General features: G+C 45.5%; 1 protein-coding gene across 2 annotated transcripts in view; it reads left to right on the top strand.

Annotated features, from left to right (window-relative positions):
- The window catches only part of SETD1B (SET domain containing 1B, histone lysine methyltransferase), a 50478-nt gene that overhangs the window by 11163 nt on the left and 13908 nt on the right, over positions 1–25407 (top strand). For both annotated transcript variants that reach the window (XM_075041302.1, XM_075041303.1), the window contains exon 7: positions 20883–21653. In XM_075041302.1, the coding sequence (XP_074897403.1) occupies positions 20883–21653 (771 nt within the window). The remainder of the gene's footprint in view (positions 1–20882; positions 21654–25407) is intronic.

The following is a 25407-nucleotide window of genomic DNA, read 5'->3' as shown; positions in this document are numbered from 1 at the left end:
GCTATTCTGGCACGTTTGAAAAGTTGCCTGCGCCTTTCATTGCTCCTTCTGATGTACAAAAAACGATCTCCATGTGTTTTTTCTTCCTTCCCCCGCCCTTCTCCCCCCCCTCCCCCCCCAGTTTTTTGCTTTACAGAAAGGCTCTCCTGGCTTCCCTTTTGCTGAAGGAACAGAGCTGAACAGTGACTTAACATAGGCTGAAATTTGAGCTGCAGCTTTCCAACTGAGTTAGAGAGGGGCATTGAGTCTGTCTGAGGGCTGGAAAGCTGAACCTCCGGCTTCAGCCTATTGTGATACCACTATTCAACTTCCAGTCCTTCAGAGAATCCTTCAGCAAAACAGAGGGAAGGCAGACAGGAATATTTCTAGTGACTGTGTGGTGTGGGGAGTGGAGCAGAAATGATATATTAGCGTAGGGAGGGCTCATTAAGTATCATAAGGAAGCAATAAAGGGCAGAGAGTTTGAACTTGTTATTTACTTCATATTTGGCTCTTCAAGGGTTGGAGCAGCCCCAGGCCAGCTCTCTTTGGGCGGGTGCTCTAGCTGGGAAAATCTCAGGATTCATAAGGATGCCAGCAAAGTTGCAGGGAAGCTTTTCCTGAGACAATAGGTGCTCTTCAAGGACCTACTCCTGTTTCCCATCAAAACAAGCACAATTTTTGTCAATGATTGCTAATATGGTAACATTTGTTCTATAGGTGAAGCGCTGTCAAATCGTCAGGCAAGTTAACCACCCCAGACTTGCCATAAGTAAAGGAAGTACAGCCAAGCCCCAGCAATTGCTCTGATTTATCATGCAAGACCCCGGAGTTTGATTTCAAGATCTGGTATGATACTCCTAAGCCAGAGCTTGGCAGGGAGTTTGGGTGTGGGAGAGGAAGGGCTGTGCATCTGTCTGCAACACCTAACTCCGACTAATCTCAGAGCAGTGATTATGGTCTGCAGAGAAAGTCCTGCTAAGCTTAGCCAAGGGACGAGCGCTGAGAGGTGGAACAGAGCGGGATGTGGGCAGTACGAGGTAAGAGGAGAAAAGGGATTCTTTACAAACAGCACAACCTGCCAGCCTGGAAGACAAGGCAGAGAGGGCTTTTTCAAGAAACTAGAAGATGGCAAGGAAAGAAAACAGCTGGGCTGCATTGTTATTTTAGGAAAATTTTTGAGGGTAGCAACATACAAACTTTCCTTCCTATGTTCCTGAGAGATAACAAGGAAAGAATTGTAATAATTTCTTTTTCACAGGATCTTTGCTGTTTCAGAAGTGCAAAGGTTAAGTAAGTACAGTTTGACGTTTTGACATCCCATTTGAGCCAGGTCTTGTTTTTGCTTGGCTTGTTACAGGAAGAGGCCCTGCCTGTGTGTGCTGGGGAGGGTGACAGACAGGATTGTAACAAGTAACTTTCTTGTATATTGATGATGCCTTTCATGTTTCAGTTTATGTGAATGTATTAGTTTGTGTGCATAGCCAGTGTATAATAGGAAGTCTGTATGATTGACAATGGTATTTTTCTAGATTTATAAGTACAAAAGTACATTTAATTGAAGGATCAACAGACTCCTGTCTTCCTGGTAGTTTGGCTAAGCACTTAGTTACTGTGGTGGGGTGCCTTAAAAATGCCAAAGATAATAATAAAAATAAAGATCCTGAAACATGAATGAGGTGAGAGCAGTTCTCTTGCTGCTCACTGTGAATTTTATCAAATGGTTTGGGGAGCGAACTGGAAGTTGCACAGTGCACAGCAGCCCGACAGAGACCCCAAAAGCCACTGCTGTCACCAGCACCCCTCAGCGTCTCACTCAGCTGTTGTAAATTTTTTTTGCCGTGCTAGATGGTGAGGTGCCTCTTACAGGACAGCTTTGGCATCCCTGTTACAAGCTATGCATATGCAGCAGATCCTCTCGCAGTTACCCAGGGAGAATTTCTGAGCTGTGCTTACACATAGACGAGGTGGGTCAGGCTCAGCCCTATGGTGAGCTCTGCTGAAGTCCCTGAGGTTACATCTGGGCTGAATTTGCACTTCGCATTGAAGTATCTTTGGGTTCTTGTGTGGTCGTGGCCAGAACTGGAAGAAATTTATGTTGAAGTGTCACATTCTCCCTCCGGAGCCTTAGCAGGATGTGATGACATTCTCTTCAAGACACTGCATCGTGTCTTGTGCCACTCCATGCTGCTGCATCGCCATCCAGACCAGGCTGTGTTTCAGTAGCTGGTAAATGATTCCCCTTTCCTACAGAGCCAAGTTCAACCTTTAGTTGTCACGAGCGCCTGTGAGAAAAAGCAGTGCCCCGATGCTGTCGAGGCAGCGAGAGGAGCTGCAGGGGGGTTCTCTGTCAGCAGTACCTGCCATGGTTGCCCCAGGAGTGGTTGATGCCCCTTGGAGTTGTGCTGCGCAGGAACGAGTCAGTCTCTGCCTGCAGAAGGGTGCTCTCTCCTCCTGTACGCTGCTCCCATCCGCGGGTTGTGCGGGGTTGGAGGCAGCCCTGTGTTCCTGGGACATTGACAGCAGGTTAGATGGAGCCTCCTAAAGATGAACCCGAATGCACTCTACTAAAGGATGTTTCTGGGCTGGAGGGTGCAGAAGTGATTTATTCAAGGTAAATGCACATTAAGGTTGAGAAGGTAGAGTCTTAACAGCCAGGAAATTTGATACCTTGGTTTCCACAGTAACTGTGCAAGAGCCCTTATGCCCGTAAGTAGCTGTTATGTATGTATAATATATATAGGTACGCCTGGGATCCAATTTACAGCCAGAGTGGGATTCATCATTTCTGGAGGGAGATGGGGGGAGTAGATGTGGGGTATGGTTGCTCTGAACGTATTTTTTTAATTGAAGAAGGGAGAAAAACCTGAGAGCTGTGATTTATGCCCAGTCTCATAAACACTTTTTCAAATTTTCCTGCCTCCTGAGCTCTTGCAAATGCGATCATGCCTGACAGAACCGGTTCCTAATGGAAACTCAAAAAATAGGTATATGTTATGACCATGAATTTCCAGAAATGCAGCCAGCCAATGCCCAGGCAGCAAGGATTTGGATGACTGCTGTGGTTTTACATGTGAATTACCAGCCATACTAAACCTGTGAAATTAAAATGAGAGCAAGCTGCTTTAACTGTGGGTTCAGTTCTGCCCTCTCTGACCTAGGCACAACAGCAGCGAGAAGCCACAGGGACTTCAGGGGATCTTGTGGAGTTTAAGCTTGTTCAGAAAAGAAAGGCAGCACACAAATCCCTCAAAAGGTGATTTAAATATGACACTACACTGGACCCTTTTGAGACCTCAGAGATCTGTTCAGCCTCCATGCCCAGAGGAGGGAGCATGTTGGAGCAGGACTACAGCCCTGCACCTTCCCAAGGATGCTCAGGGTTCAGGGTCAATTCCTGTATAACCTGGCAAAGGTGAGGATATCTGGCTCCCGAAGCAGTGAAAATGCAGGGTTTTGTTATCTTATGAGTTTTTTTTTGGAGCTGATACTGGAAGACCACAGGCAGGGACTGCTTCCTTGTACCTCTGATTAATTTACCACATGATAACCTGCTGCTCCTACAAAAATTTATATGAAGTAGAGAAGTCTCTTTGTGTTTGCTAAGCTGTATTTGACTTTTGACTTTTTATATTTGTCACCAGTTTGATTCTTGGGAGTGCTTGCAAAACTGGTGGTTAGCAATGCAGAGGGCTTGACTGGCCAAATGTGTTCAATATAGGAAGCAGTGAGAGGTAACAAGCCCAGTGTCAGTTTTTACAGTTGCTTTTTCAGAGCAGAATTGCATAGGATTCACCTGCTGTTCCTGGTGATGCATTTCCTCATACACGTATGCTCATCACGGGGAGCAGGAACTAAATGGGGAAATACTGGACTGTTTATGGTTTGGGTTTTTTGGGTACCTAACAACTTCAGTAGAATGAAAGAACTTGCCTCTTGTTGATAACAGAGCTAGAAATGGTGAAATGCTCTGGAGTGTAACTGAAAAATAGAAAGCAGGCTGTGGTTGGGAGGCTGAGTGGTTCTTTCACTCTCTCATACCAGGCCAAGACTTTGAGGCTTTTGCATTTTGCATACCTGATAGAAATGACATTGCCATCCCTTTTTATAAATCACTGTTGCTGATTATATTCTTGCCACTAGCTCAGTTCGTTCTCCGTTTTGTCACCAGTGACTTTCTGTAAATTCTCAGTTCCTGGTGGACTGGGTATATATAATTAAATTGCTTGTTAGTAGGTAGAGCATTGCTTATTTTGTGTTTCTGTAAGCTCTGCTGCTCTGGAAACTTAGATCCAAATGGCAATGTTTTAACCATAGCATATAGATTATGGCAGAATAATATTTGCAAGTCTGAGCTCTGCAGACCATTTATGGTTAGAGAGCCCTTGGCATCTTCCTTTTGCTGCTTATAGAGTTCTTCCTATTCTTTTCAACACTCAGGCTTTAGCAGTGATGATATTGAGTGTTCAGATGTCATAAATGCAGGCCATGAAGCCTCACATTGAAGTGACATGTTTTCCTCGCAGTTTCTCCAACCCATTATCATTCTAGTTGCATTTCACATCTGATGGTTGTGAAAAGTGACCAAGGGAATACAGACAAGTTACTGGATGGCAGTATGTGTTGCAACATGCAGTGACACTGAGAAAATGTGCCAGTGTGTTAGGTAATCAGTAGAAATATTGAGAAAATAATTGCTGTTAACATATTGTGCTGGCAGCCACCCGAACAGCACTAATTTCTGGGTCTGATTTTGAAGAAGATGGAGCAGCCACTGTGTTCTGTATGTGTCTGTGTCTGACACAGAGCAGTGAGCAGACGAGCGCTTATTCAAATTTCTGCTGGCTGTTGCCTTTCCTGAAGTCCTCTAAATAGATGCAGTTCATCAGTTGAATGTTTTTTCTGTATGCATCAATTTTGAGTCCCATGACTTTGCCATCCCCCTTCTATTAATTTTAGTTTTCAGTTTGGGGTACTTGTTTGTACCTAGCAAAGACGGGGCAAAACTCAAAATGAAACCCATGAGTTCGTTAACTCTGTACATCACATACCTGCCCACGAGGGCTCCTTTGACCCAGACATGTTACTGCTGTCTCAAGGTTTATTATGAAAGTGCAGTGCTTGCTTTTGGAAATGTCCATTCATTGTGAGAAAAAGGTTGCTCAAATTTTTCAGCTCCTAAAACCAAAGTATTTAAAAAAAGAAAACAAGTTTTTTAAAAGGTCTTTTAAAATGTTTTTTATTTGCTTAGTGCTAAAATAAAGCCAGTGGCTGCTTTCACAAGTTTCCAGTGGCGCAGACAGGCCTGATGAGGTCGAGATGCATATAAAATAGCAAGATGGCAAATTGGGGTTTCTAATTTCTCCCCAGATTGGAATAGGTTCACTCCTGCAGGCGTTGCAAAAGTGTTGCTTCAGGAGCAGTTTGAGTAAAGGAAGTTGTTCGCGGCTTGGTCTTCGGCAATCGCTCTATGCATAGAGGGCACTGTGAGCGCTGCGCAGGCACGGCATGGGGAGGAAACGAAACTGCTGCTTGAACTCAAAGTTGGCAGCAGTTCTTATGGTTTGGAGGTTTGGTTGCAAAAGGGTCAGACAGCTGTAGCAGAACTTCCAGTTTTCACTTGTTGGGACTTGGGTGTTTCGACTTAGGTACTTTTTAGTGGCAGTTGGATTTGCTGGCTGCTCTGAACATGTGTGTTTTGTGGAGTATGTATTTATGTGGAGTTGAAACTTTACTAAGTGCAATTTATTGCACATCTTTGACCAGCTCACCTGTGTGTTCCCCAGTATCTCTCTCTCCATATCAGGTGGTAAGTCAGGGAGATTGTTAGGAAAAAGGCTCTGAGAATGGTGAGGAGGAGAAGCAGAGATGATCCCACCAGGGTCCAGTCCTTCCTATCTTTCCTCCTTGCCTGTGCCTTCAAGCATTCAAGGTGGGTTGTCCTCAAACTCATCACTGCCCAGATTCCCTGTATCCATGAGTGCAATGGCATGGAGCCTTAGGAAGAAGAGGCCTGAGGATGATGCAGGTTGGGTGATGAGAAGGAAGGACTGGGGTTTGTTTTTCCTGGGGTTGAAACAGCCCTTTGGTGGCCTGATCAAGGAATCAGATGTCTGCTGCTTTTGTAGATGGTGTGGAGTGAGAGTTGCTTTCTTACATCCAGATTTTTCCAAAAAGAGCTGTGTGTCACAGTAAGCAGTATAGTTTTGTGCTTATGTCCAAGTGGTGTGTCCTCCTCCTGCTGTGCAGGCTTAACATGCGTTGCACGTGTTGGGGAGAAGTTCCCTCTGGAGCCCGGGGAACGCCTGCTGAAGTAGGTGGCTTCTTTCCAGGTTTCCCTTCTCCCAGAGGAGCTTGTTATTTCTGGTGCCTTGTGTGTCCCAGGCAAAACAAAATATATGTGTTTCAGGTGATAGCAGTGTTATTTGGTGGAAGCAGGAGCTGGTTTAATGTTGGCGCATAGCTCTGAGGATAGTTTCTCAATCCAGTCCTTGTTGCTAAGTGGTTGCCAAATGTGGTATTTTGGTCAGCAGATGTGGCTGAGAGTTTCCAGTGCAGATAATTGAAATATTGTCTTTGAATGATGCAGATAAATGTGAGCAACTGTTATCATGGTGCTACAAGCATTTTGCTGTTGTCCAGGAAAAAAAATACTTGGAAAAGATGAAAATCCTTAGTACTGTATAAAATTATTCAAATTACAGTAGAACATAAAGGGCAATCTACCAGTTGAATATATGCCATGGAGGTCTGTGTGAAAGGATGCATTTTGACATGGGTGTCTTAATGAATTTATTTGCTTGTTAATATAATGTCAGGTGGGATGTATCTCCCAAATTAATCAGAGAAGTGGTAACAGCAGATGTGTTTGCAAACCTGAGGTGTATTCCAGGTCAGTGAGAAGCAGGTAGGAAGGTGGCGTGGGTTTAGTGGTGAAGGGCAGCCTTGCCCCAGCAGAGCCCTGATGGAGGATGGAGACCCGATGCTGGAGTTGCTTTTAAATTCCCCAGGAGCTGGTATTGCACAGGGAGCACCCAGCCTGGCTGCAGGACACCAGAAGTAAGTGGTGATCCTTGCTGGGTTGGATGCTCAGCCTTCAGCTTGAGAAAATCTTGTTGCATGACTTTGTGTTGGCTGGGAGGTGGGTGCTACAAAAGGGCTGTGGCTCAAGGCTGTAGTCAGGTAAGTGCCTTTTGGCATGGCTCTGTGAGTACATGGTCTTCTGAGGGGACCCTGGGGCAGCTTTCGCAGCCCAGCTCAGCTGGCTGCGTATCGCTGTGGAGTCATGGAGCCAGGGGAGGCAGACAAAGGAGACATGAGGAACTGCGCAGGTGGGTTTGCACTGTTTTTTGGGGGTCACTGACTGTGCGGTAGGTGCAGCTTCCACATGGCCTCTGTCATTGCTCTGAAAGTGTTTGTGTGGATCTGCTTTCAGTGTCCAAGCTGAAGAAAACCTGAGCTTTAGATAGTACCATGCCTTTAAAAAAAAACCCAAAACACCACCAAACAAAAAACCTGAAGGGCAGTTTATTAGTAGTCTCTAGACTTCTGAATGGGGATGGAGATTGCGTTAGGACTAGATTTTACTGTAAGTGAATTTGGGGCTAAATGTACAAACTGACTTGTAAGCAGGATAAATGTTGGACCCTTGTTATGACCCAGTTTTTGCAATATTTTTACTATTTTAACTGAGCTCTGGTATAAAGAATATTGCACAGTGTAACTGTGTTCTAGTGAGGCACAACCTTAGTATCACATCCGGTAAGTGAGATGTATTGAATATGGTACGTGGTGTAAGAAGTACTGTGCAGCTCTGGTGCTTGAGAAGGTGCTGAGGCTAAACTGTCCTAAGTAGAAAACTATTACATGCAAACCACCAAGCCAGCTGTTCTTGTGCAACTGCTAAAAAAAAAAAAAATAAAATAATAATGCCTGTGCCTTCCACCTGGTCACCTGGAGCAGTGCATGAAGGGCACAAGCAGAGAGCCATGTTCGGTTGTTTTTGTGCCTTTTTCAACTATTTCATGCAGCTCTTTAAATGAGTAACCTGCCTTTTAAAGAGTTCATATGTAACTTCAAACTAATGAACCAATCTAATGGGAAAGATGCTTTAAAAAGTAAAAATAAGAGCTGTGTGATTGAGCATGGTTTAGATATGTCTGCTCAAGTATGGGCTGTAGAGATGCTGTACTGCTGCGTACTTCTGCAGGGCTTTGCACTCATCTTGATCATTTTAGCAAAGCTCTTTAAAGCAAGTATTAAGGAAGTGAGTAAAATAAGTGTCACCAATATGGGGAGGCCTGAAAGAGCCTGAGGGCTGCAGTGGTCAGTCTGAGAAGCAGAGCACAGGTTGTCTGGCACTGGCTGCTGCCACTGAACGGCTCTGCCCGTGTGCACGCAGCCCTTCTGCTTGAGCAGTCATCTATGGTAGACCTTTTGATGGTGGCTTTGCTGCAAGAGAGAACAGAAAGAGACTTTGGACTAACTCATGAGTAAGCAAGGAAAAGGCATGTCTTTACCTTTCCGCATGTCTTTACCTCTCCTTGTTTGTCTGTGTTGTTGGGGGTTATTTCCTCTAGGTTACTGAAAAACCTTCAGTGGGAGGTCAGAGTAGTTCATGCCATGCAAAAACCCCAGCAGCAGCAGGGCTGTATGCGGTGGTGCTACCCTGGTGTCCCTCTGCTACTTAGGGCCAGCAGATTAGGACGTGATCTTGTTCAGTAGTTGCTGGTGGACCTGTCTTCCACAAATGTCTAATTCATTTTTAAACCCATCTGCACTTCTGAGTCTTTGCAGTATCTTGTGGCAATGAGGTGTACAGCTGAATTTTGCTCTAGATTAAGAGTGTTTCCATGTGTTTGTTTTAAACCTCCTGCTTGCTAATTAGGGGACAGGTGGGGAAATCAGCATACTCTACCTCTTGTCTCTTTTTTTGAATATTTTATGCCTGCACAAATGGCAGCGGGAGTGCAGCCCAGCTGTGGGGTATTTCCACTCTGGTAATTTAGAACAGTTGCGGTTACACAATTTATTTTGCATATAGTGGGGATAGTTTAATAGCAAAAGTTTGGTATCTTCCAGAAGGCCATGAGAAATGCCATGTTCTGCACAGAGGTTATTTTGTTAAGGGATCAGTCAACAGTTGGCAGCTAGAAGGGTTATGTTTCCATCACCCAAGAGGAGTGGTATGGGGAAAAAGTTGCCTTTCCCTCACTGAGGAGGTTTTGGAGAGGGACAGCTTGAAGGTATTTCTGGCTGGATATTGCTTTAGGCTTTGTCTTAGAATGAGAAAGATTTTTAGTGTTTTAATGAATATGTTGCATACCTCAGCTGATGTGCTTGATTCTGTTCTCTTTGACTGCACTTCGTTAAATCAGAGTACAGCAAGAGAAGGAAAATCTAAGCAGGAAATAAAGCAGTGAAAAATTCAAGATGCCTCCAGAGAGAAGATCGGTAAGAGAAGAGAAACGTTACCAAAGGGGAACTGTTTCTTGCTGGCCTCACCCTTACTTTTGAGGAAGAACATCTCTACTCAGCTGCTTTAGCTGCTTGAAATAGGCTCCTTGGAGTGAAGCGTCTCCTGCGGTCTAGCTGGGTTTTAATACATCTAAGGCACTTTGCTGGGAAGGACTTGTTAACTTGTGTTGTAATGCTTAGAAAATGAGTGGAGCCTGCTAAGCTTGTTAGGGTGCCAGTCATCATTTGTGGTCATTGCTGCAAAGGGCTCGCAGTCTGGCCACAGCTAGTTAGAAGTTTTTGTCTCGTGAGCCTCGTTCCCCAGGGTCATTCTCTATTGCTGTGTCGCAGCAAGCCTGGAGCACTTGCACCACCTGCAGTGGGGGCTTCATCCAAAGTGGTTAAATGCTTTTTGTCAGACAGTCAAGACCAGGTGGACTGGCTGAACAGTCTTCTCTGCAGCAGTTTTGCTGGGAATTTCAGAAACACAGCAGATGTCCTATTGTCCTATCTTGGGATGATAGCAGCGGCTGTCTCCAGAACAGAAGGACGCAAGTTTTCTTATTTGAAACCATACTGTGTTGCCACTGTGAGTGCGCTCAAGATGATAACGAGGTCCTAAAGACCTTATTAACAGTATGTTCCCCCTTTCATGCTTTCTTATTTCTTCTCAAATAGTTGGTACTGGGATAGTAGAGAGCTCCTGGGAGGAGAGTAGTGCTAAGTCTGTGTGACCTCCCAGGCCAGCAGTGGAGGGCTCATGAAATCTCAGCAAAAGTGTTCAGGAAAGGGAAAGGTTCACATAAAAATCAGGACTTTAACTCTTTCCCCTTGCTCGTTTCACACTTTTTGGAGAGTAAAAGCTGTACTTGTTTGGAAAGGGCTGTTCTGGGCTACATCAATCAGCTGTGGGCTACAGGCTCCTGGGTTTTCTTGCAGGTGCCAAAAACAGTTAGGCCTCTTTGCTCCCCAGCTGCATGAACAGATCAGGACTGCACCCTAGAAATTCAGGGCAAGAATAGCTCAAGCTCTTGGAGAGCGGAGGGAGAAGCCAGGCTCATCATACCTCTTGAGAAAGAAGGCAAGTGTCTGAACTGCTGCCTCGGGATATACTAATGGCACCTGGCTCTGAGAGCAGACGGCAGTGAGCGGAAGAACATTAAAAGATGATACTGATGAATGATCTAACAAAAGCTCTTCTTTTTTTCTTTTGCCCGTTGTCCTTCAACACCTCGATTCCTTCGTTTCTGCCCTCCCTTCTGAGGAGACTCAATATTGCACAGGTTGTATTGCAGACGTCCAGGTCTTGCAAATGAAACTGCTGTTGCTACTAATCCTGGAAATGCAGAGAGCACTGAACAGAGTACTGAAAATGCTACCATAACAGTAATAGCCATGTGATTTCAGATACTCAAGGGTATAGTAGTAGTATGTAAAAAGGAAAGAATATCAAATTGGCCTAGTTCTGCTGATTAAAATGTGTTTAAATACAGTATGTGTACAACCTATTCTTCAATAGACTGATATCAGCTGGGAAGCTAGACTGTTTTCCCAGCTTATCTGCTTTCTTATCGACCTGTTGGTAGCAAGATCTGAATTTGTGGCTCCATTTGACCTAAGGTTTAAGTATGAGGGTAAGCTCAGGGGATGGCGTATGAGCTCCTGCCGGCCACTGAACTGTAAGGTATCTGTGTACTCTGCACACTCAGTTACTTTTTTTAACTTATAGATGGACTCTGATCTGATGTTGCCAATTCCCTTCTTTATCCTCAGTTGTAAAGTACCTTCTACTCTCTAGAAATGTGGGTGTGTTTTTGCACACCAGCGTGAAGAACAAAACAGAGCATTTCAGAATCATTTGGGAAATGAGTTCTCCATATACCGTGTGTTTTCTCCTAAATTCCTTGCAACTTTAGAGAGGGAGATGCTGCCTCAGACTCTGCATCTTTTGTGTGTGGACAAACCTTAGAATAAAATCTACTGATAATAGCTGAGATGGCAGAAAATGAGAGAGAAGTCCATTGCGTGCTTACTGCCGCCTTTCTCTTTTTCAGAGAGACTGTTTAGTTCCTGTGTTGGATTTGGCTGGTTTGTTCCTAGGCCTCTGCATCACTGAACCTGGTGTCTGAAAACGGCTTTACCTGGGTAAAGTCAGTCTGGCTGTATGAAAGTCTTTGGGAGAAGCAGAGAACATTCCCTGACTAATTTATCTGTAGGGGGTATTTTCTTGCCACTCTACCATCCTTTTATGCATGACTTAGCTTCCCAGCCAACTAAAGCCTTTGAAGTTAGATTGCAAATAGCTCTTCAGCTATCCCTTCCCCCCATCTGAAATAGGGAAACCAGAACAACCATTGCTGTGGAAAGAGCCTGCCTTGTTACATGGCTCCCCAATGTTAACACCCCTCTCTTTTCCTCCTTCCTTTTCCCTACCTCCTCCTCCCCCCCATAAAGAAACCTTTTTTTTCCCCTTAATAAGATCTACTTAAGACTTGAGGGAAAAGGCCATGGTTCCATGAGATGGTAAATCCAATTTTAGGGTGTTTCATATGTGATGAAAAACTCTATGGCCACATGACGCAGCCCCTGAATTGGCACACATTCGCCCTGCCACTTCGGATTTGTTCATATAATGCAGAAGGGGCGACTGTCCAGGCAGGCTTCGCATCGGGGCACGCACGGGCTGCCCAGGCATCCCTGATCACGGGCTGGGGTCCAGTGACTCCCCGTCTCGTACTTTCACTGTATTTTGTGATCTGCCTAGTTGTATGTTCATGTTTGTCTCTGCTCAAGTCTTTGCAGTCAGGGAATCTGGAAGTTTCCAGTCTCAGCATTGATGAATGTGGATCCAAAGGATGTTATGTTAGTCTGCACTCTTCCTAGAGCTGACCCTGCAGACACCAGAGAGTCTCTTGTGCATGCTGGAAGCCCAGGGGTAATGTCTGGCTTCTCCAAATATCCCTTCTTCGGTGATCTTGCCAACAGGAATGGTGTAACCATATAACCACATCATATGCCATGAAGCTTGCAGTTCAGAGCCTCCTTTCCCTTTTGGAAGGGAGAAAGACCTGAATTAAACCACCCTTTTTGTGGAAGGTAATCCACTTGCTAACAGAGAAAAACCCTCGGCAAGTTTTTGTCCTCTCTGCCAATTCATCTCTTCAGGCTTTCTGCTCAGGCAAATCTGGCAGTTGTTTTCCCACTGGCTTAATTTATGGCTCTGAGGACTGCTATCCTAGGAAGCTCTTGCAGTGGCCTCTTGAAAGTCATGTTGAAAACTGAAGTATGGTGCTCTCTTGCCAAGAGAATGGATTTTTGAAAGTACTGAATACTGGTTGAATCTTTTCCCCTTGGGATCACATTTCTCAAGTCATCTTGTTTCTGGATCAGTGAAGATCTGGTTACCTCAGACCACTAATGACACTGCATTTGCTTCCCATCTCTGTCCTCTTTTCTTCACCTAGAGTTTTCTGTCCTTCCCTTGATCACTTGCTACATAAAAAAAAGTTCTTAGCCTTATGGAGATGCATAGAGGCTGCCTAAATGGGTGTTTCTTACTCCGAGATCCATCTCAACCTTTGGAAAGAAGAATCCATGCATCATTTCGTACAGCCACTGGAGCTTCTAGGTACAGTCAAGTAAAAATAGCCTGAACCCCTCCTGTTCAATTGTTTCATTTATTTTCTCCTATTTTTCTGGTTTTTTGTGGCCCATTTCATGCCCTGTGTCACGTCAGGGTCTTTGCTTTGGGAAATACTGACTTAAGCTACTGCTCTGTTTCTTTCCTTGGAGACATTGATGTTATTCCACTGTCCTGCGGGGAGAAGGCAGAGGATAATCCCCTCTGGAGTCTGAAACGGTGCCTCAAAGTGTCAAGACCCATCTCAGATGCTTGATGCATACAAGGGCCTGCAGGAAACTGGAGGTGCAGATTTGCATGAGTCTGGGAATACTGTCTTTGGCACTTCTGCCCATCGTACAGGAGTCATTTTAGCTCATTTTGTCATCTTAATTCACTAGATTTTCTAATGATGGCATAGATGATTGGGCAACCTTCCGGCTCACCTGCTGTCTTTAAAACACAAGTCGATTTACAAGTTTCTAGTGTCAGGAAACACTGGAAGTGAGTGAGGAGATCTTTTCCCTTTGTAAGCCTTAGCTCCATGTGCCTCCCCTTCTCAAGAGCCCTTTCTGCTGTGCACTGAAAGCCCAGGTGAGCTCCATCCTTGCATCCTTCCAAAATCCCAACTTGTGGCATCTCCCCATACACAGGATGGTCTAATTAGGGACCAGCACCTGAGGCAGCACATTGTGAGAGACAAACAAGCACCATGGTGGCATTTCCTCACCCCTGTTCCCCTGTTCTGGGACCGATGGGGAATTCTTCCTCTATCCTTCAGTGGTTTGAGGCATTGACTTAAAGTTCCCTCTTGACATTAGAAGAAGAAAAGAAAGTGGCATAAGTTAGGCTGGTGTTTACAGTGCTGTTTGTTTACAATGAGCACCTGAATATTATTGTCACTTGTTTTACTTGTTGCGCAGCCCTGTAGGTGTGGGGAGAGTTGTCTGTGCCAAAGAAGCGCTGCAAATAAGTACCAGACCAAAACACAAGCTGAGCCAAGACAGTGTATGTGTCAGGTAGGATATTATCATCTCATGGAGCTTGAATGCTCTTTTTCAAGTAGTGAGAGATACTTTAACAATCAATAATAAAGAAATCAAAACACCCAAGTAATGTCTCTCCTTTTGTGAGAAATCCCTGCTCCACTGCAGCCTTTTTGGTGCCCCTTTTTGTGGGGGACAGCGGTGAGTCTATTGCCCTGATCTGTCTGTGTTCTGCTCTGCTTTGTTTGCAACATTTGCCTGCGAGTTAGATTTGCAAAGTGCCGTATAAATATACAGCTATATAAAAATCGTGCAGTCTTCTGTTCTTGAGATGGAAATACATGTTGCTGAAGATACTTATAATCACTGATCTGTAACATGTTAATCTTTCCATTTGCCTGTTACTGAGCTAGGAATTTTACTGTAGTGCAAATACACCTGAAAGCTGTCTTTGTCCCAATTAAAAGCTGCCATGATTGCAATTGCATGCTCTGACAGCAGCAGGAGGATGGGTGTTCTCTTAGCTGCCCAAAGGAGGTAGAAAGACGTGACTAACCAATCCAGGGTGTCTGGGGAGGAGGCAGTAAACAAACTTCACTGTAGATCCAGGCTGCAGTGGTGGTGTGCTGGCCCATGCAAGCCACCATGGGTGCTGATGGTGGCACAGTTATCTGAACAGGCTTGAAAGCTCACCCTGGAAAGTGTAGGCAGCGGTTTGCTCTGGTTTTTTTTGCTGCTGTAGCTAAACTGCTGGCAAAGCACCTTGAGTAGCTCTGCCCTCCTGTACTCCACTTCTGCAACACCAGCAAAGTACCACCCTTGTGTGTGTTCTTTCAGAGGAAGAGCTATAATTATAGTTAGCAAAGTAAAAATATTTGTATGTATTGTAAATATGGTACTGAGTCTGCCTTGTTCACGCCTGACACCATGAGGTGTGAATGCTTAGCACGTTCCCTCTGCCATGTCATTGTGCCCAAGTATTGCACTCCCAGTAAGCAAAGAGGGCAGTTCAGAGGCATGGCTCCTCTTTACAGGCTTTGCCAAGAATGTGTAGAACCTGCAGGCTCTTTGCTAGCTAAAAGCAGATTGAAAGTGAGCAAAGCAATACTCCCAGAAACCCTTGCTGTGCTCTGGTATGTAGATTTTGTTCAGCAAGAGGTGTTTCACTCTGTTAGCAAAAAGGATGGTGGGATTCTCTGGGCCGAACTTGAATGGGCTTGTATTTTTTTTAAGGAGTTTTTAATTGAAATTGTGTCTTTGAGGAAGAATTGCAGGTGGCTGGTTTGCATCCTCAGGCTTCCGTTTTGTTCTGGACGGTGTTGTAAGAAATGTGGCAGGTTTGAAATGTGGTGTTCATTTTAATGTGCTCTGCTGAAGGAGTCTGGGAAGAGGAAGTTTTGTGTTAGAGAACTTGGGCTATTTTCACCCTGGGATCACAGTGTATCGCACTAGGGCCGTTTTCCTTGTCAAATGCAAAGCATGGTGTGAGCTCGGTGCGGGGAGGCAGCTGGAGCCAGGGAATAGGAAGTCAGAGGAACTTGGGGTCTATTCTCAACTCCCATCGGTGACTTGCTGTGAGACCCTGTTTGGTCAGTTGTCCTCTCCCCCTCACCACTGAAGGCTTTTCTTTCCCTACTTTTTTGTAAGGATAAAGGGTGAGACTTGCTCACTTAAGAATTTTTTAGACCCTTGGATGGACTTAATCCAAAAACAAGTGATGACTGCTTGACCAGGTTATGAAAACTTTTTGTCCAAGAGCCACTTCTGATTTTAGTTCTAGCTGTATTGAAAAGCTGCTTCTTAACATTTTAAATGGCAAAGATTTTCAGTATTTAAATATGGAGGTTTTGAAGTTTTAGGGCTTAGAGTGAATTTTTTTGTTCTGTTTTGGTTTCTGTGAGCGCAAGTTGCAGTGGGCTTAAAGGTTTGCTGCTTCTTGCAAGCATGGGATGCTTCACTTCATTAAAGCTAATGACCTTGCATCGAGCTGAATGCCATTAATCCTTCATTTCATTATTTTGATGCACCAGAGCTCAGCCAGGCTATGTCAGAGTAGTTGCTATGTTCAGTGATATAACTTCCCTACCTCAAATATAAGTAACTTAGTACCCAGCAGAATATTTAAGTGAAATTAGCTGTAAGCTTATTTAAGTGAAATTAGCTGTAAGCTTATGGTATTCAAAATGCATTCTGAAATTCTGAGTAAATTCTTTATCAGATGGCCTTTTTAAAAGGAAATGAAAGCATGTGAAGTTCCTCTGCCCGTAGGAAAGGTACCGAACAGCACGTATGATGAAGCTCCCAACCGCTGCCACAGTGTCAGTGCTTCTCTGGGTCGGGGAGAGAACAGCCTCTTCACATCTGGAAACTGCCAGTTCTGCATGCAAATATTAGGATGTAGTTTCTTTTTTCTGCAGGTATGAACATTTGCTTGCTAAATGCTGGGTATTGCTCTGAGATAAAACCGATACCCTGCATTCAGTGGCTCTCTACCCTGTCACTATTCAGGCTGATCCAGGAATGAGATCTCAGGATGTTCCCTTCACTTAACACGGGAGGCTCTGCCTGTGCTAAAACACACTGTACCGGTATTAAAGGTGGCAGTTAGCATTTTGGGTGAACAATGAATGAGGCCATTTGTAACCAGTTATGCTGACGTGAATCTCTCCCAATGAATTTGCATCATTAAAACACCTTTGGAAAAATGTGTCATGCATATAATTAAATACCTGTTTTGCTAACTCTTAATTTAATTAATGCAAAGTAAAGATGGCAGCACAAATTAATTTAGTTGGAAATGGCTTTTCTCTCAGTGGGCTGAAGGGAGGTTTTCTGGAGGCGTTGTACCAGATGCCCTCGGAAACAGGCAGGTGAACTCCAGGACTGATTGACACAGTTTTTTTGATAGTGATGGCCATGATATCCTCTTAGCAGTACATATGCCATATATCAGCTCACTTTTTCTTTCCCCTTGTGAGAACAAAGAGGGAGGCCAGCTGGAAGGTGGTTTCTTTGGGAGGACAGTGTAGCTACTTTTCAGCTCTACCCTGAGAGGTATTTGGTAGCAGCCACAGTAAATCCAGGTTCAGACAGGTGAATGAAAAGAAATTCATATAACAGAGGATCTTTCTATGTCTCCTCTTGGTTTTTGCTTCTGTACCTTGATCTCTTTCACTCGGTGCCCATGTTTTCCCCCCTTAGATATGACTTTCCTGTAACTGCTCATCTGCTTTAAATATTCATTCCACTTAACTTTCTTTAAAGACTTCCTTGTAGACTATCTTCTTCTGGTTTGACCTCTTTCCTAACCTTGTATATTCCTTCCCCCCTGCCCCCCCCCCCCCCCCCCCCCTTTTTGATCTGTTTTTCCTTGCCATTTAATCTCTTTCCCTTTCCTTTGCTTGGGATGAAACTGGAGCACAGACTGTGTTCACTGTGCATGTGCAGGTGAGTTGTCAGCCCAGCATTGTAGGAAGCAGGGAATCTGTTGTTGCTTCCTGCAGAGCCATCTGAGCACCAGAAGAATTAAAAAAAAAAAAAAAGTCTTACAATCTTCCAAAAATGCTAGATATTGCTTTAGCAGTTCTCATTTCAGCTTAAGTAAAAATAAATGCATGTATGAATGAAGACAGCTGCTGTGCACTACAACATGGAGTCTGGCTAGTCCTGCCACCTCTCTGCAATTTCAGGATCAGCATTTTCTATCTGGTATTTCCTTCAAGAGGGAAAACCAACCTCATTTATCAGGCAGGATTCTTTGGTACTGAGACTGAGTAAAGGACTGGTGCAGATGAGAGTGGGCTGACGGGCAGGAGCACACGGGTCTCCTGCAGCAGGACTGGCTGAGATGGGCTGCTCTGGGCTGGTGGTGCTCCAGGGAGGGAGGATGTGGTGGTTCGGGCAGGCACTTTGGGACCGGTACTGTGTACTCACCACAGACTGATCTTGAGTGGTGACTCAGATTGGTGTTGGGTAGCACTGGGAGGGTGCAGGATCTTGCAGGAGGGACTGGGGATTGGGGAGGATTTGTGGCTTGGAGCTCCCTGTGACATTGCCTGGTGCTGGTGCTTCACCAAGGCTTTGTGGGGTGACTTTCCTCCATACCCCAACAGATGAAATGAATGTAAATATGAAGCTGATTTTGTCTATCTTTGGTAGCCTGAATATTCCTGGCTTCCTATCCAATGCTGACCTTCAGCATCATCCAGCTTTTGCAATTGGAGCCAGTGCTTTTAACAGTGCCTTTTGTGTTCACTTACTGAAAAATGGGGTCTGTTTCACAGGAAACTTGTTTACACCTGCCACAGTCGTCATCTTTGTTCTTCCTTTACCCCTTTCACTGGAGCTGCAGTAGTTGAAACTGCGGAATGTCCTTTCATTCCCCAGCATCCTCAGCGCGGGACGTGACTGCAATAGAGCAGCTGGGAAGAGGATGCAGGGTGTGAGACCCACTTAGAAACTCTGGCCAGATGTGGACAGCTCAATGAGGAGGTGATACAATTTGGCTTTGGAAAGACTCAAGTGCAATGGATTATTATTTCTACTTCTTTTGTAGCTGTTCATTTTAGGGTTTACAAAACAGCCCTCGGAGTACCTCCCTGCATGTACAGATGCACTAAAGCAACTCGGCAACTCTGAGAGTCCCCTCTCTGTTACGGTTAGCAGGGGGTTGATAGCACTCGCTGCAGGGTTTGCCAGGCTTGTGCTTTCAGCTTTTCTGCAGGGGTAAATGGTAGTCTCCTTGTTGAGTTAGGGGTTGAGCGTTTTCAGACCACTAAAATTGCGAGTGGCTTTTTGGGGGTGACCCATGTGATGCATGAGCCGGTGGGTTCATGCTGCAGCAGAGGAATGCGGGGAAGCCAGGGTGAGGGGAGGTGCTAGGACAGGAGGATTTGCAAAGCTGCTGTTGCAAGCGTTGTGCTCAGCCTGCTCTCTGGTGGTAGCTGCTGTAGCAGAGATGACCTTTGATAAAATGTGAAGCATTTGGTTTGATTTGGATAGTTGTGGTTGCTCAGATTCATACAGCTACAGTTCATAGCAGAGTCATCAACTCAGCTGCTCTTGCTTTTGTTCCCTTAACCCTGTGCAAAATTCACAGGTTAAAAATCAAATCACAGCAGCTTCAGGATGAGAACTGCCAGCAAAGCCTGCTTCCTAGCGTTCTCCCCAGTGTAGGTTCTCCCTTGTCTGGTAAGGGCTGAGCTCTTTTTTTTTTCAGACTGGGGAGACTAGTAGGAGAGCAGACAGAAGAGGTGCCTGCTGGCACAAAACATGGAAGAAATAAACATCTTTGGGTTCTTCAGTCAAATTTGGCTGAAAACAGCCAGCAGGTTCCAAAACTCTTGCCAGGATTGAGATACGGAGAGGCACTTGAAGACCACTTGATCATGATCTTGTACTGCCTCAGATGGGCTAGAGCCCACAGCATCCAGGGCAGGCAGGAGAGCTCTGGTGGAGGTGGAGCATCGCTGGTCTGCTCTGTTGAACATGGGGATGCTCTTTATTTAGATCAGCTAGTGGCAACATGCAAACTGTCTGGCTTTTTTGTGCGAAGCTGTTGTGAGGAAGGAAGTGCTTGGTAAGTTGTTCAAAGGAGGCAAGCCAGTCATGCTTGTAGAGAGCCTGGGAGAGAAGGTCATGATGAGTGCTTCTGCTTTTCAGTCCTGAAAATAGCTGAGGGATGATTGCTGTCACAAGAGTGGTGGGTTTTGATGATTTTAGATGGAAGAAAAGGAAGAATGGGAGAAATAGTTTTGGAGAAGATTGTTGGGACCCTGTCCTGTCTTTGCTGACATCCCACTAGTTAAAGGTCAACCCCGTTCATGTTTCCTAAATAAACTGTCAGTGTGTTGAATGTGTCTTCCAGCAGTATTTTGTTGCTGTATTTCTTATCAGGATTTGTTTTAACAATACCTGAGGGATGTGACAGTCACATGTGTGGCTTCTTTGTGCTGGAGACACCTTCAGGACTGAAGTGCCTGTAGGGCATAGCATGCAGGTGTGACCATTTGCTGTTGAGGATGGAGCTAGCTCATGAGGCTTTTCTGTTGTATGAGACCTAATCAGGCAGCTTTGAGATTTCAGAGCAAGCAGGCACCCTCTGTTTTAATCCAGTTTCCATCCCTTTGACAGTTGAGGTGGGACATTGTTTTAGCATTTTATGTAACTCTGTATTTTTCTTGTGGCTAGTAAAGTATTCATTTTGCCCAAGAACATGACATATGCTATGTCTTTGAATCCCAGCATTTATGACTCTGACGTTTAAAGGCAATTTAAGCAGATTTGGGGTTCTTTTTTTCCAGGTGAATTGCTGTGGTCTAGTCAAGACAACTTTTAGTAGCAGCAACCATGTGGAAGTATTGTCTTCCCACAATTAGAGATTAAGAGTTGACAGCGAATGAGCCAGAGATTATAATTAAAAAACAGGGTAATTCTCTGTGTGTGGTGAAAACTAAGGAATAAAAACTCATGGTGTAATGCACCTGTCAGTATTAGATGCAAATAAGAGATAATGTATCTTGCAGTGAAAGACATTTGGATTGTGTGTATTTCGTTAAGCACGGGAGCAATTCCTCCTATTCCGTAGAAGCTGAGGGTTTTGTTCATTTGGTACTGATGCTCTTTTAGAAAGCTTTTACATCTCTGCTTCCTGAGGTCTGACATGGAAAAGGCTTCAATAGGCACCAGCTGCTCAATGGGCCATGTCTTTTCAAAGCATAGCTTGCTTTTCTCCATTCCCAATTAAAATGTGTTAAACTTAGTTTTTGTTTGAAGCAGCCAGCACTGTGGTATTCAATGTAAAAGGAATGTGCTCCTCACCTTTTCTCTCTCTTTTGTCGCAGGGTCAGCATTCTTCTGGGGAGGACATGGAAATCTCTGATGACGAGACCAACCCTGCACCCATCACCAGTGCAGAATGTGCCAAAACCATTGTGGTGAACTCCTCCGTCAGCAACACAGCCGTGATGGCCCCGTCAATTCCCCCCATGCCACCACCAGGGTTCCCTCCTCTTCCTCCTCCGCCGCCTCCACAGCCAGGCTTCCCGATGCCTCCGCCGCTACCTCCGCCACCTCCACCCACTCACCCCGCCGTCACCGTCCCCCCGCCTCCGCTCCCTGCCCCTCCTGGGGTCCCTCCGCCTCATATCTTGCCTCCGCTTCCTCCATTCCACCCTGGCATGTTCCCTGTCATGCAAGTGGATATGATAAGTGTCTTGGGCAACCAGTGGGGTGGCATGCCAATGTCCTTCCAGATGCAAACTCAGATGCTGAGCCGCATGATGCAGGCGCAAAACACATACCAGTATCCACCTTTCATGACGGGCCGGATGCAGTTTGTGAATCTTCCGCCCTACCGCCCTTTCTCAATGGGAGCAGCTCTTGGTCGTGGACAGCAGTGGCCACCACTGCCCAAGTTTGACCCCTCGGTTCCACCACCAGGTTATGAGCCGAAGAAGGAAGATCCCCACAAAGCCACCGTGGATGGAGTCCTCCTGGTCATAGTGAAGGAACTAAAGGCTATCATGAAAAGGGACCTGAACCGGAAGATGGTTGAAGTGGTAGCATTTCGGGCATTTGATGACTGGTGGGATAAGAAGGAACGTCTGGCAAAGGTAGGCTTTCACATACTCTGTGCTGGATCCCAGGGAGAGCTCTTCATAATGTTTGTGGCCAGGGCATGGGTAAGAAGGGGTCTGGAATTGACTTTAAAAAAACCCAGAACCCTAAAATGTTACAGTAACTAAAATAGAAGCAAAAGGTAAAGCCATGGAATAGCTTTGCTGTGAGAAACCCTGTTGCTTGAGGCTGCTGAAATTAAATGGGAGGCATGCATGTCACTGTGCCTCACCTGGCTCCACGCCTCCCCATGGGGCTGGTCTTTGTGCTGCGGCAAGCGGCAGGAGTGTGCACTGGGAGCGGCAGACCTCAGCCTGCAAATATCTAGAAAGTGCTCAATCACTACAGGCACCTTCCTCGGGACAGGTTAGCACCTGGGTATTAAACCTGGCTTGTTTTCCATGGTGTCACTCCATATATGCAGGCATTTCATGCTGCTTTGCCATCAGAACAAACACAGGCTGGGAATTTTAGTCCTTCCTAGTCACTGATGGAGGTACCCCATGCAGAGTTATCTCTGAACGTGTGTGGAGCCATAACTGCTCACCTAGGAGTGAACTGCTCTGTCTCACACTGTCCCACTGATTTGAACGTGGGCCTAAGAAAGAAGTGTTTAGTTCTCAGTGCCATCCCTCTGCTTTGGGGTGGACCTTCTGCTCGTCCCCTCCAGCTTCGGGGCCAGCTCAAGGCAGCCCTTTCCCTGTGAGGGACTAAGTGCATCTCGCACCTTGCGAGGGTCTCGGAGAGCGTGTTCGTCTTTGGCGGCGCGTTGCCCGAGCCAGCTGTGTGGCTGCTCGGTTCGTCTTGGTGGGATACACTGGCCATGCTGGGGCATGATCCAGGAGGGATCTGCAAATGAGCTGTTTTTTCTGACTGTGTTTTGGAGGGCTGTAATGTCTTTACACAGGTGTCTGAGAAAGGGCATCGCTGCAGCTGCTGCTGCTCCAGGGCATGGTCATGGTCTAGGTGACCTCCTGAGTGGCACTGCAGCCCTATGGTGCGTGTTTGCAGACTTTCTCTGCTGGGGGGGGAGGGGGAGGGGCTTGCACACTGTGTTAAAGCTGAAGTCCACCAAGCAGTAGTCATAGGATGAGGCTAGCTGCTTTTACAGACAGAGCATGTACACGTGGGAGAGTCCTTTTCACTTTGCTCCTTTCAGGAAGACCTTCAAGAGTGGCAGGGGGCTGCCCATGCAAAAGCCCAGGGTTATTCACTTCTCCTCTCCTCATCTCCTTTCCTTTTTCCCTCTCAGTGCATTATTTCCAGGGCCTGAAATTTGAAAAGTTTAGCTGTTTTGGGGGTTTTTTTGTTTTGGTTTTTTTTTAGTCATCTGGGGCACTGCTGGCTGCCTCCAGGAAGGGACTTATAGGAGGAAGTGACCTTGAGATCAGGAGACAAATGTGAAGAGGCTTCTTGCATCTCAGGGGAAGCTGAACTTTAGCTCCAAGCTGCTATTTTGTGTTCCCCACTTTGTGTGATGAGATCTGTGGGTATTTCCAGTTCTCTGTGCTCTTCCCACCTCCCCAGTGGTGCAGCAGCAATTAACTCAAAAGCTGAACATTGGCCAAATACATGAGGAGTTCCAGGGATTAGTTAAGAAAACAGCTTTGCATGAATTGTCTGATGCTTTCTCAGCCAATTTAAGGCATACGTTGGCCAGCAAACAGCTCTATGATCTAATATGTGGTGAAGTTGTCACTACCAAAAACCAGCTAACACTATAGGAAGGTTCATGCAAGCCAGAAAACTGCTATTACAATGAATTATTGTAAAAAAACCAAAACCAACAACCAACCAACAAACTAAACCACAACCTGCAGATACATCTTCTGTTTCAGAAGCCGGTTTTCAGAGCAGTATCTTTACCACCTGCTTTTGTAAGCCAGTTGTGTGTTAACTCTAGCGCCTGGGAGAGCTCCTTAGCTTTCCAGAGAGGTTGGTAATACTGCTGCTTAACAGCTGTTTTGTGACAGTGTAATTTGCTTTGGCTTAGAGCTGGCTGGCGTGATGTGTGGCAAGAAACCTGGTCCCTCTTCTCCTGACTAATGATCAGAGCTTCTGCCTTCTACCAGCGAGCGTGCGCTGACAATTTTGGAGGAGGCCCCTCAGTTTCCAGGGCAGTGAGGGAAACAGATCTAGCAAATAGTTGAAAAAGCAGCAACTGGTACTCAAGGAATTGTTTTAAACCAGACATCCACAGTGAAGAAGCAGAGACAAGTTGAAGCAGATCTTCAGCGGTTGCTTGGGCTCTTTTATATCCCAAGCTATGGCTGGATTTAGCATGTTCCTCCCTCACCTGGAATTTGTAACCCACTTTGGGAAGGGAAGCTGACTGTACCACAGCAGCTTGCCACAGTCCTTGCCACAGGTTATGTTGGGTGTGAGCTGTCTAATTGAAAATATGAAATTGCTGCATGGAAAAACACTTGTGCTTTCTGTCCAGGAACAGAAATGCCAGAATCATTGCTGCTTTAGGGCCCTGCCTGGAGAAGTCTCTAGCAGGGCATATGTTACTGTCGCATGCAGAAAAATCTCACACATTTCAGAGCCTCCTTTCTGCTAGGGCTGGGCAACCTCTGACATTGGTGCAGGACAGGATTCCTTCTTAATCTTAAGCTGCCTGCTTTTGCCAAAGGAAAACAAAATATGAGTATTCAGCTTAAACTGCACCTTCCTATTGCCGATGTATTTATGCACACCTGAGGATGAGCCGTCTAGTTCCTTGGCAGCTGGAGGTCAGTTCCCTGTGTACTTTTGCCATCACACTGATTTTTCTAGAATGGACCAAGACCTCCAGGCACTGTTTGAGCTGAAATGACACTCCAAAACAGACCCTGCATCCCCATTTCCTCCCTCCTGATGGTTTTAATTGGAGGTCCTCATACTTTTTCTTACTGATTGACAGTAGTGAAAGAAATTATATTATTTTCAGAGGTTTGGAAGTATAAATAAGACAACATATGTGCTTGTTTACATCTTTTTTTCTTTAGAAATAAATGAGGCAGATTTGTAGGGAGAGATATCTTTTAATAGCTGCAGCAGCCCTCCTGTTATTTTGCAGGAGAGATCAAAGCTCATTTTGGAAGTGCATGAGCTCCACTATATGCCAGTTTCTACAGTAGGTATGTCCCTCTGGTCAGAGGCTTTGCAGGTCTGCTATATCCCTGACTTTCCCCAAGCATAAGAGCAGGAAGCCTTGTGGGTTTCTTTTTTCCCCTGACTGACATACAATGTTCAAGTTTAGTAGGACAGCAAATATTATCTACACAGTGCTGCTGGCAGCCCCTGAATCTTCACCGATGCACAAGAAGGCAACACGCTTGTCACCTCCTGTGCCTCATTTCTCTCTTTTTCTCACTTTTTTTGGCTGCTATATTCCATCAAAGGGATCGACTTGGGCAGCTGATTGACTGCCGGGAAGTATCATGCCATAGCTAAAGGGTGGGAAAGCTCAAGAGTAAAGCTGGTGTCCTAGGTCAGGCAGGATGGAAAATGTATGAGGTGAAAGCTGCTAAGGAGCATGTTGCTAGGGAAGGCAGCAAGTACCATGGACCTTGTCTGCTTGAGCTAGGGGAAAGCTTTTCCCTGTTCCTGAACCTAGTGATGAGTCTAGGTTTGAAAGCCTGAGTAAGATGCATTAAGCAGAGTGCCAGGAATAACCAGCCATCACTGGCCACGGAGTGCTGCTGCCTGGATTCTCTGCTTGATATTCCCATTAGTCTTGTCCCTTATTAGCAGGAGAGCTGAGCT

This window comes from Buteo buteo, chromosome 11 (genome assembly GCF_964188355.1).
Source record: "Buteo buteo chromosome 11, bButBut1.hap1.1, whole genome shotgun sequence".
NCBI lineage: Eukaryota > Metazoa > Chordata > Aves > Accipitriformes > Accipitridae > Buteo > Buteo buteo.
This window is presented reverse-complemented; position numbering and strand designations above follow the sequence as displayed.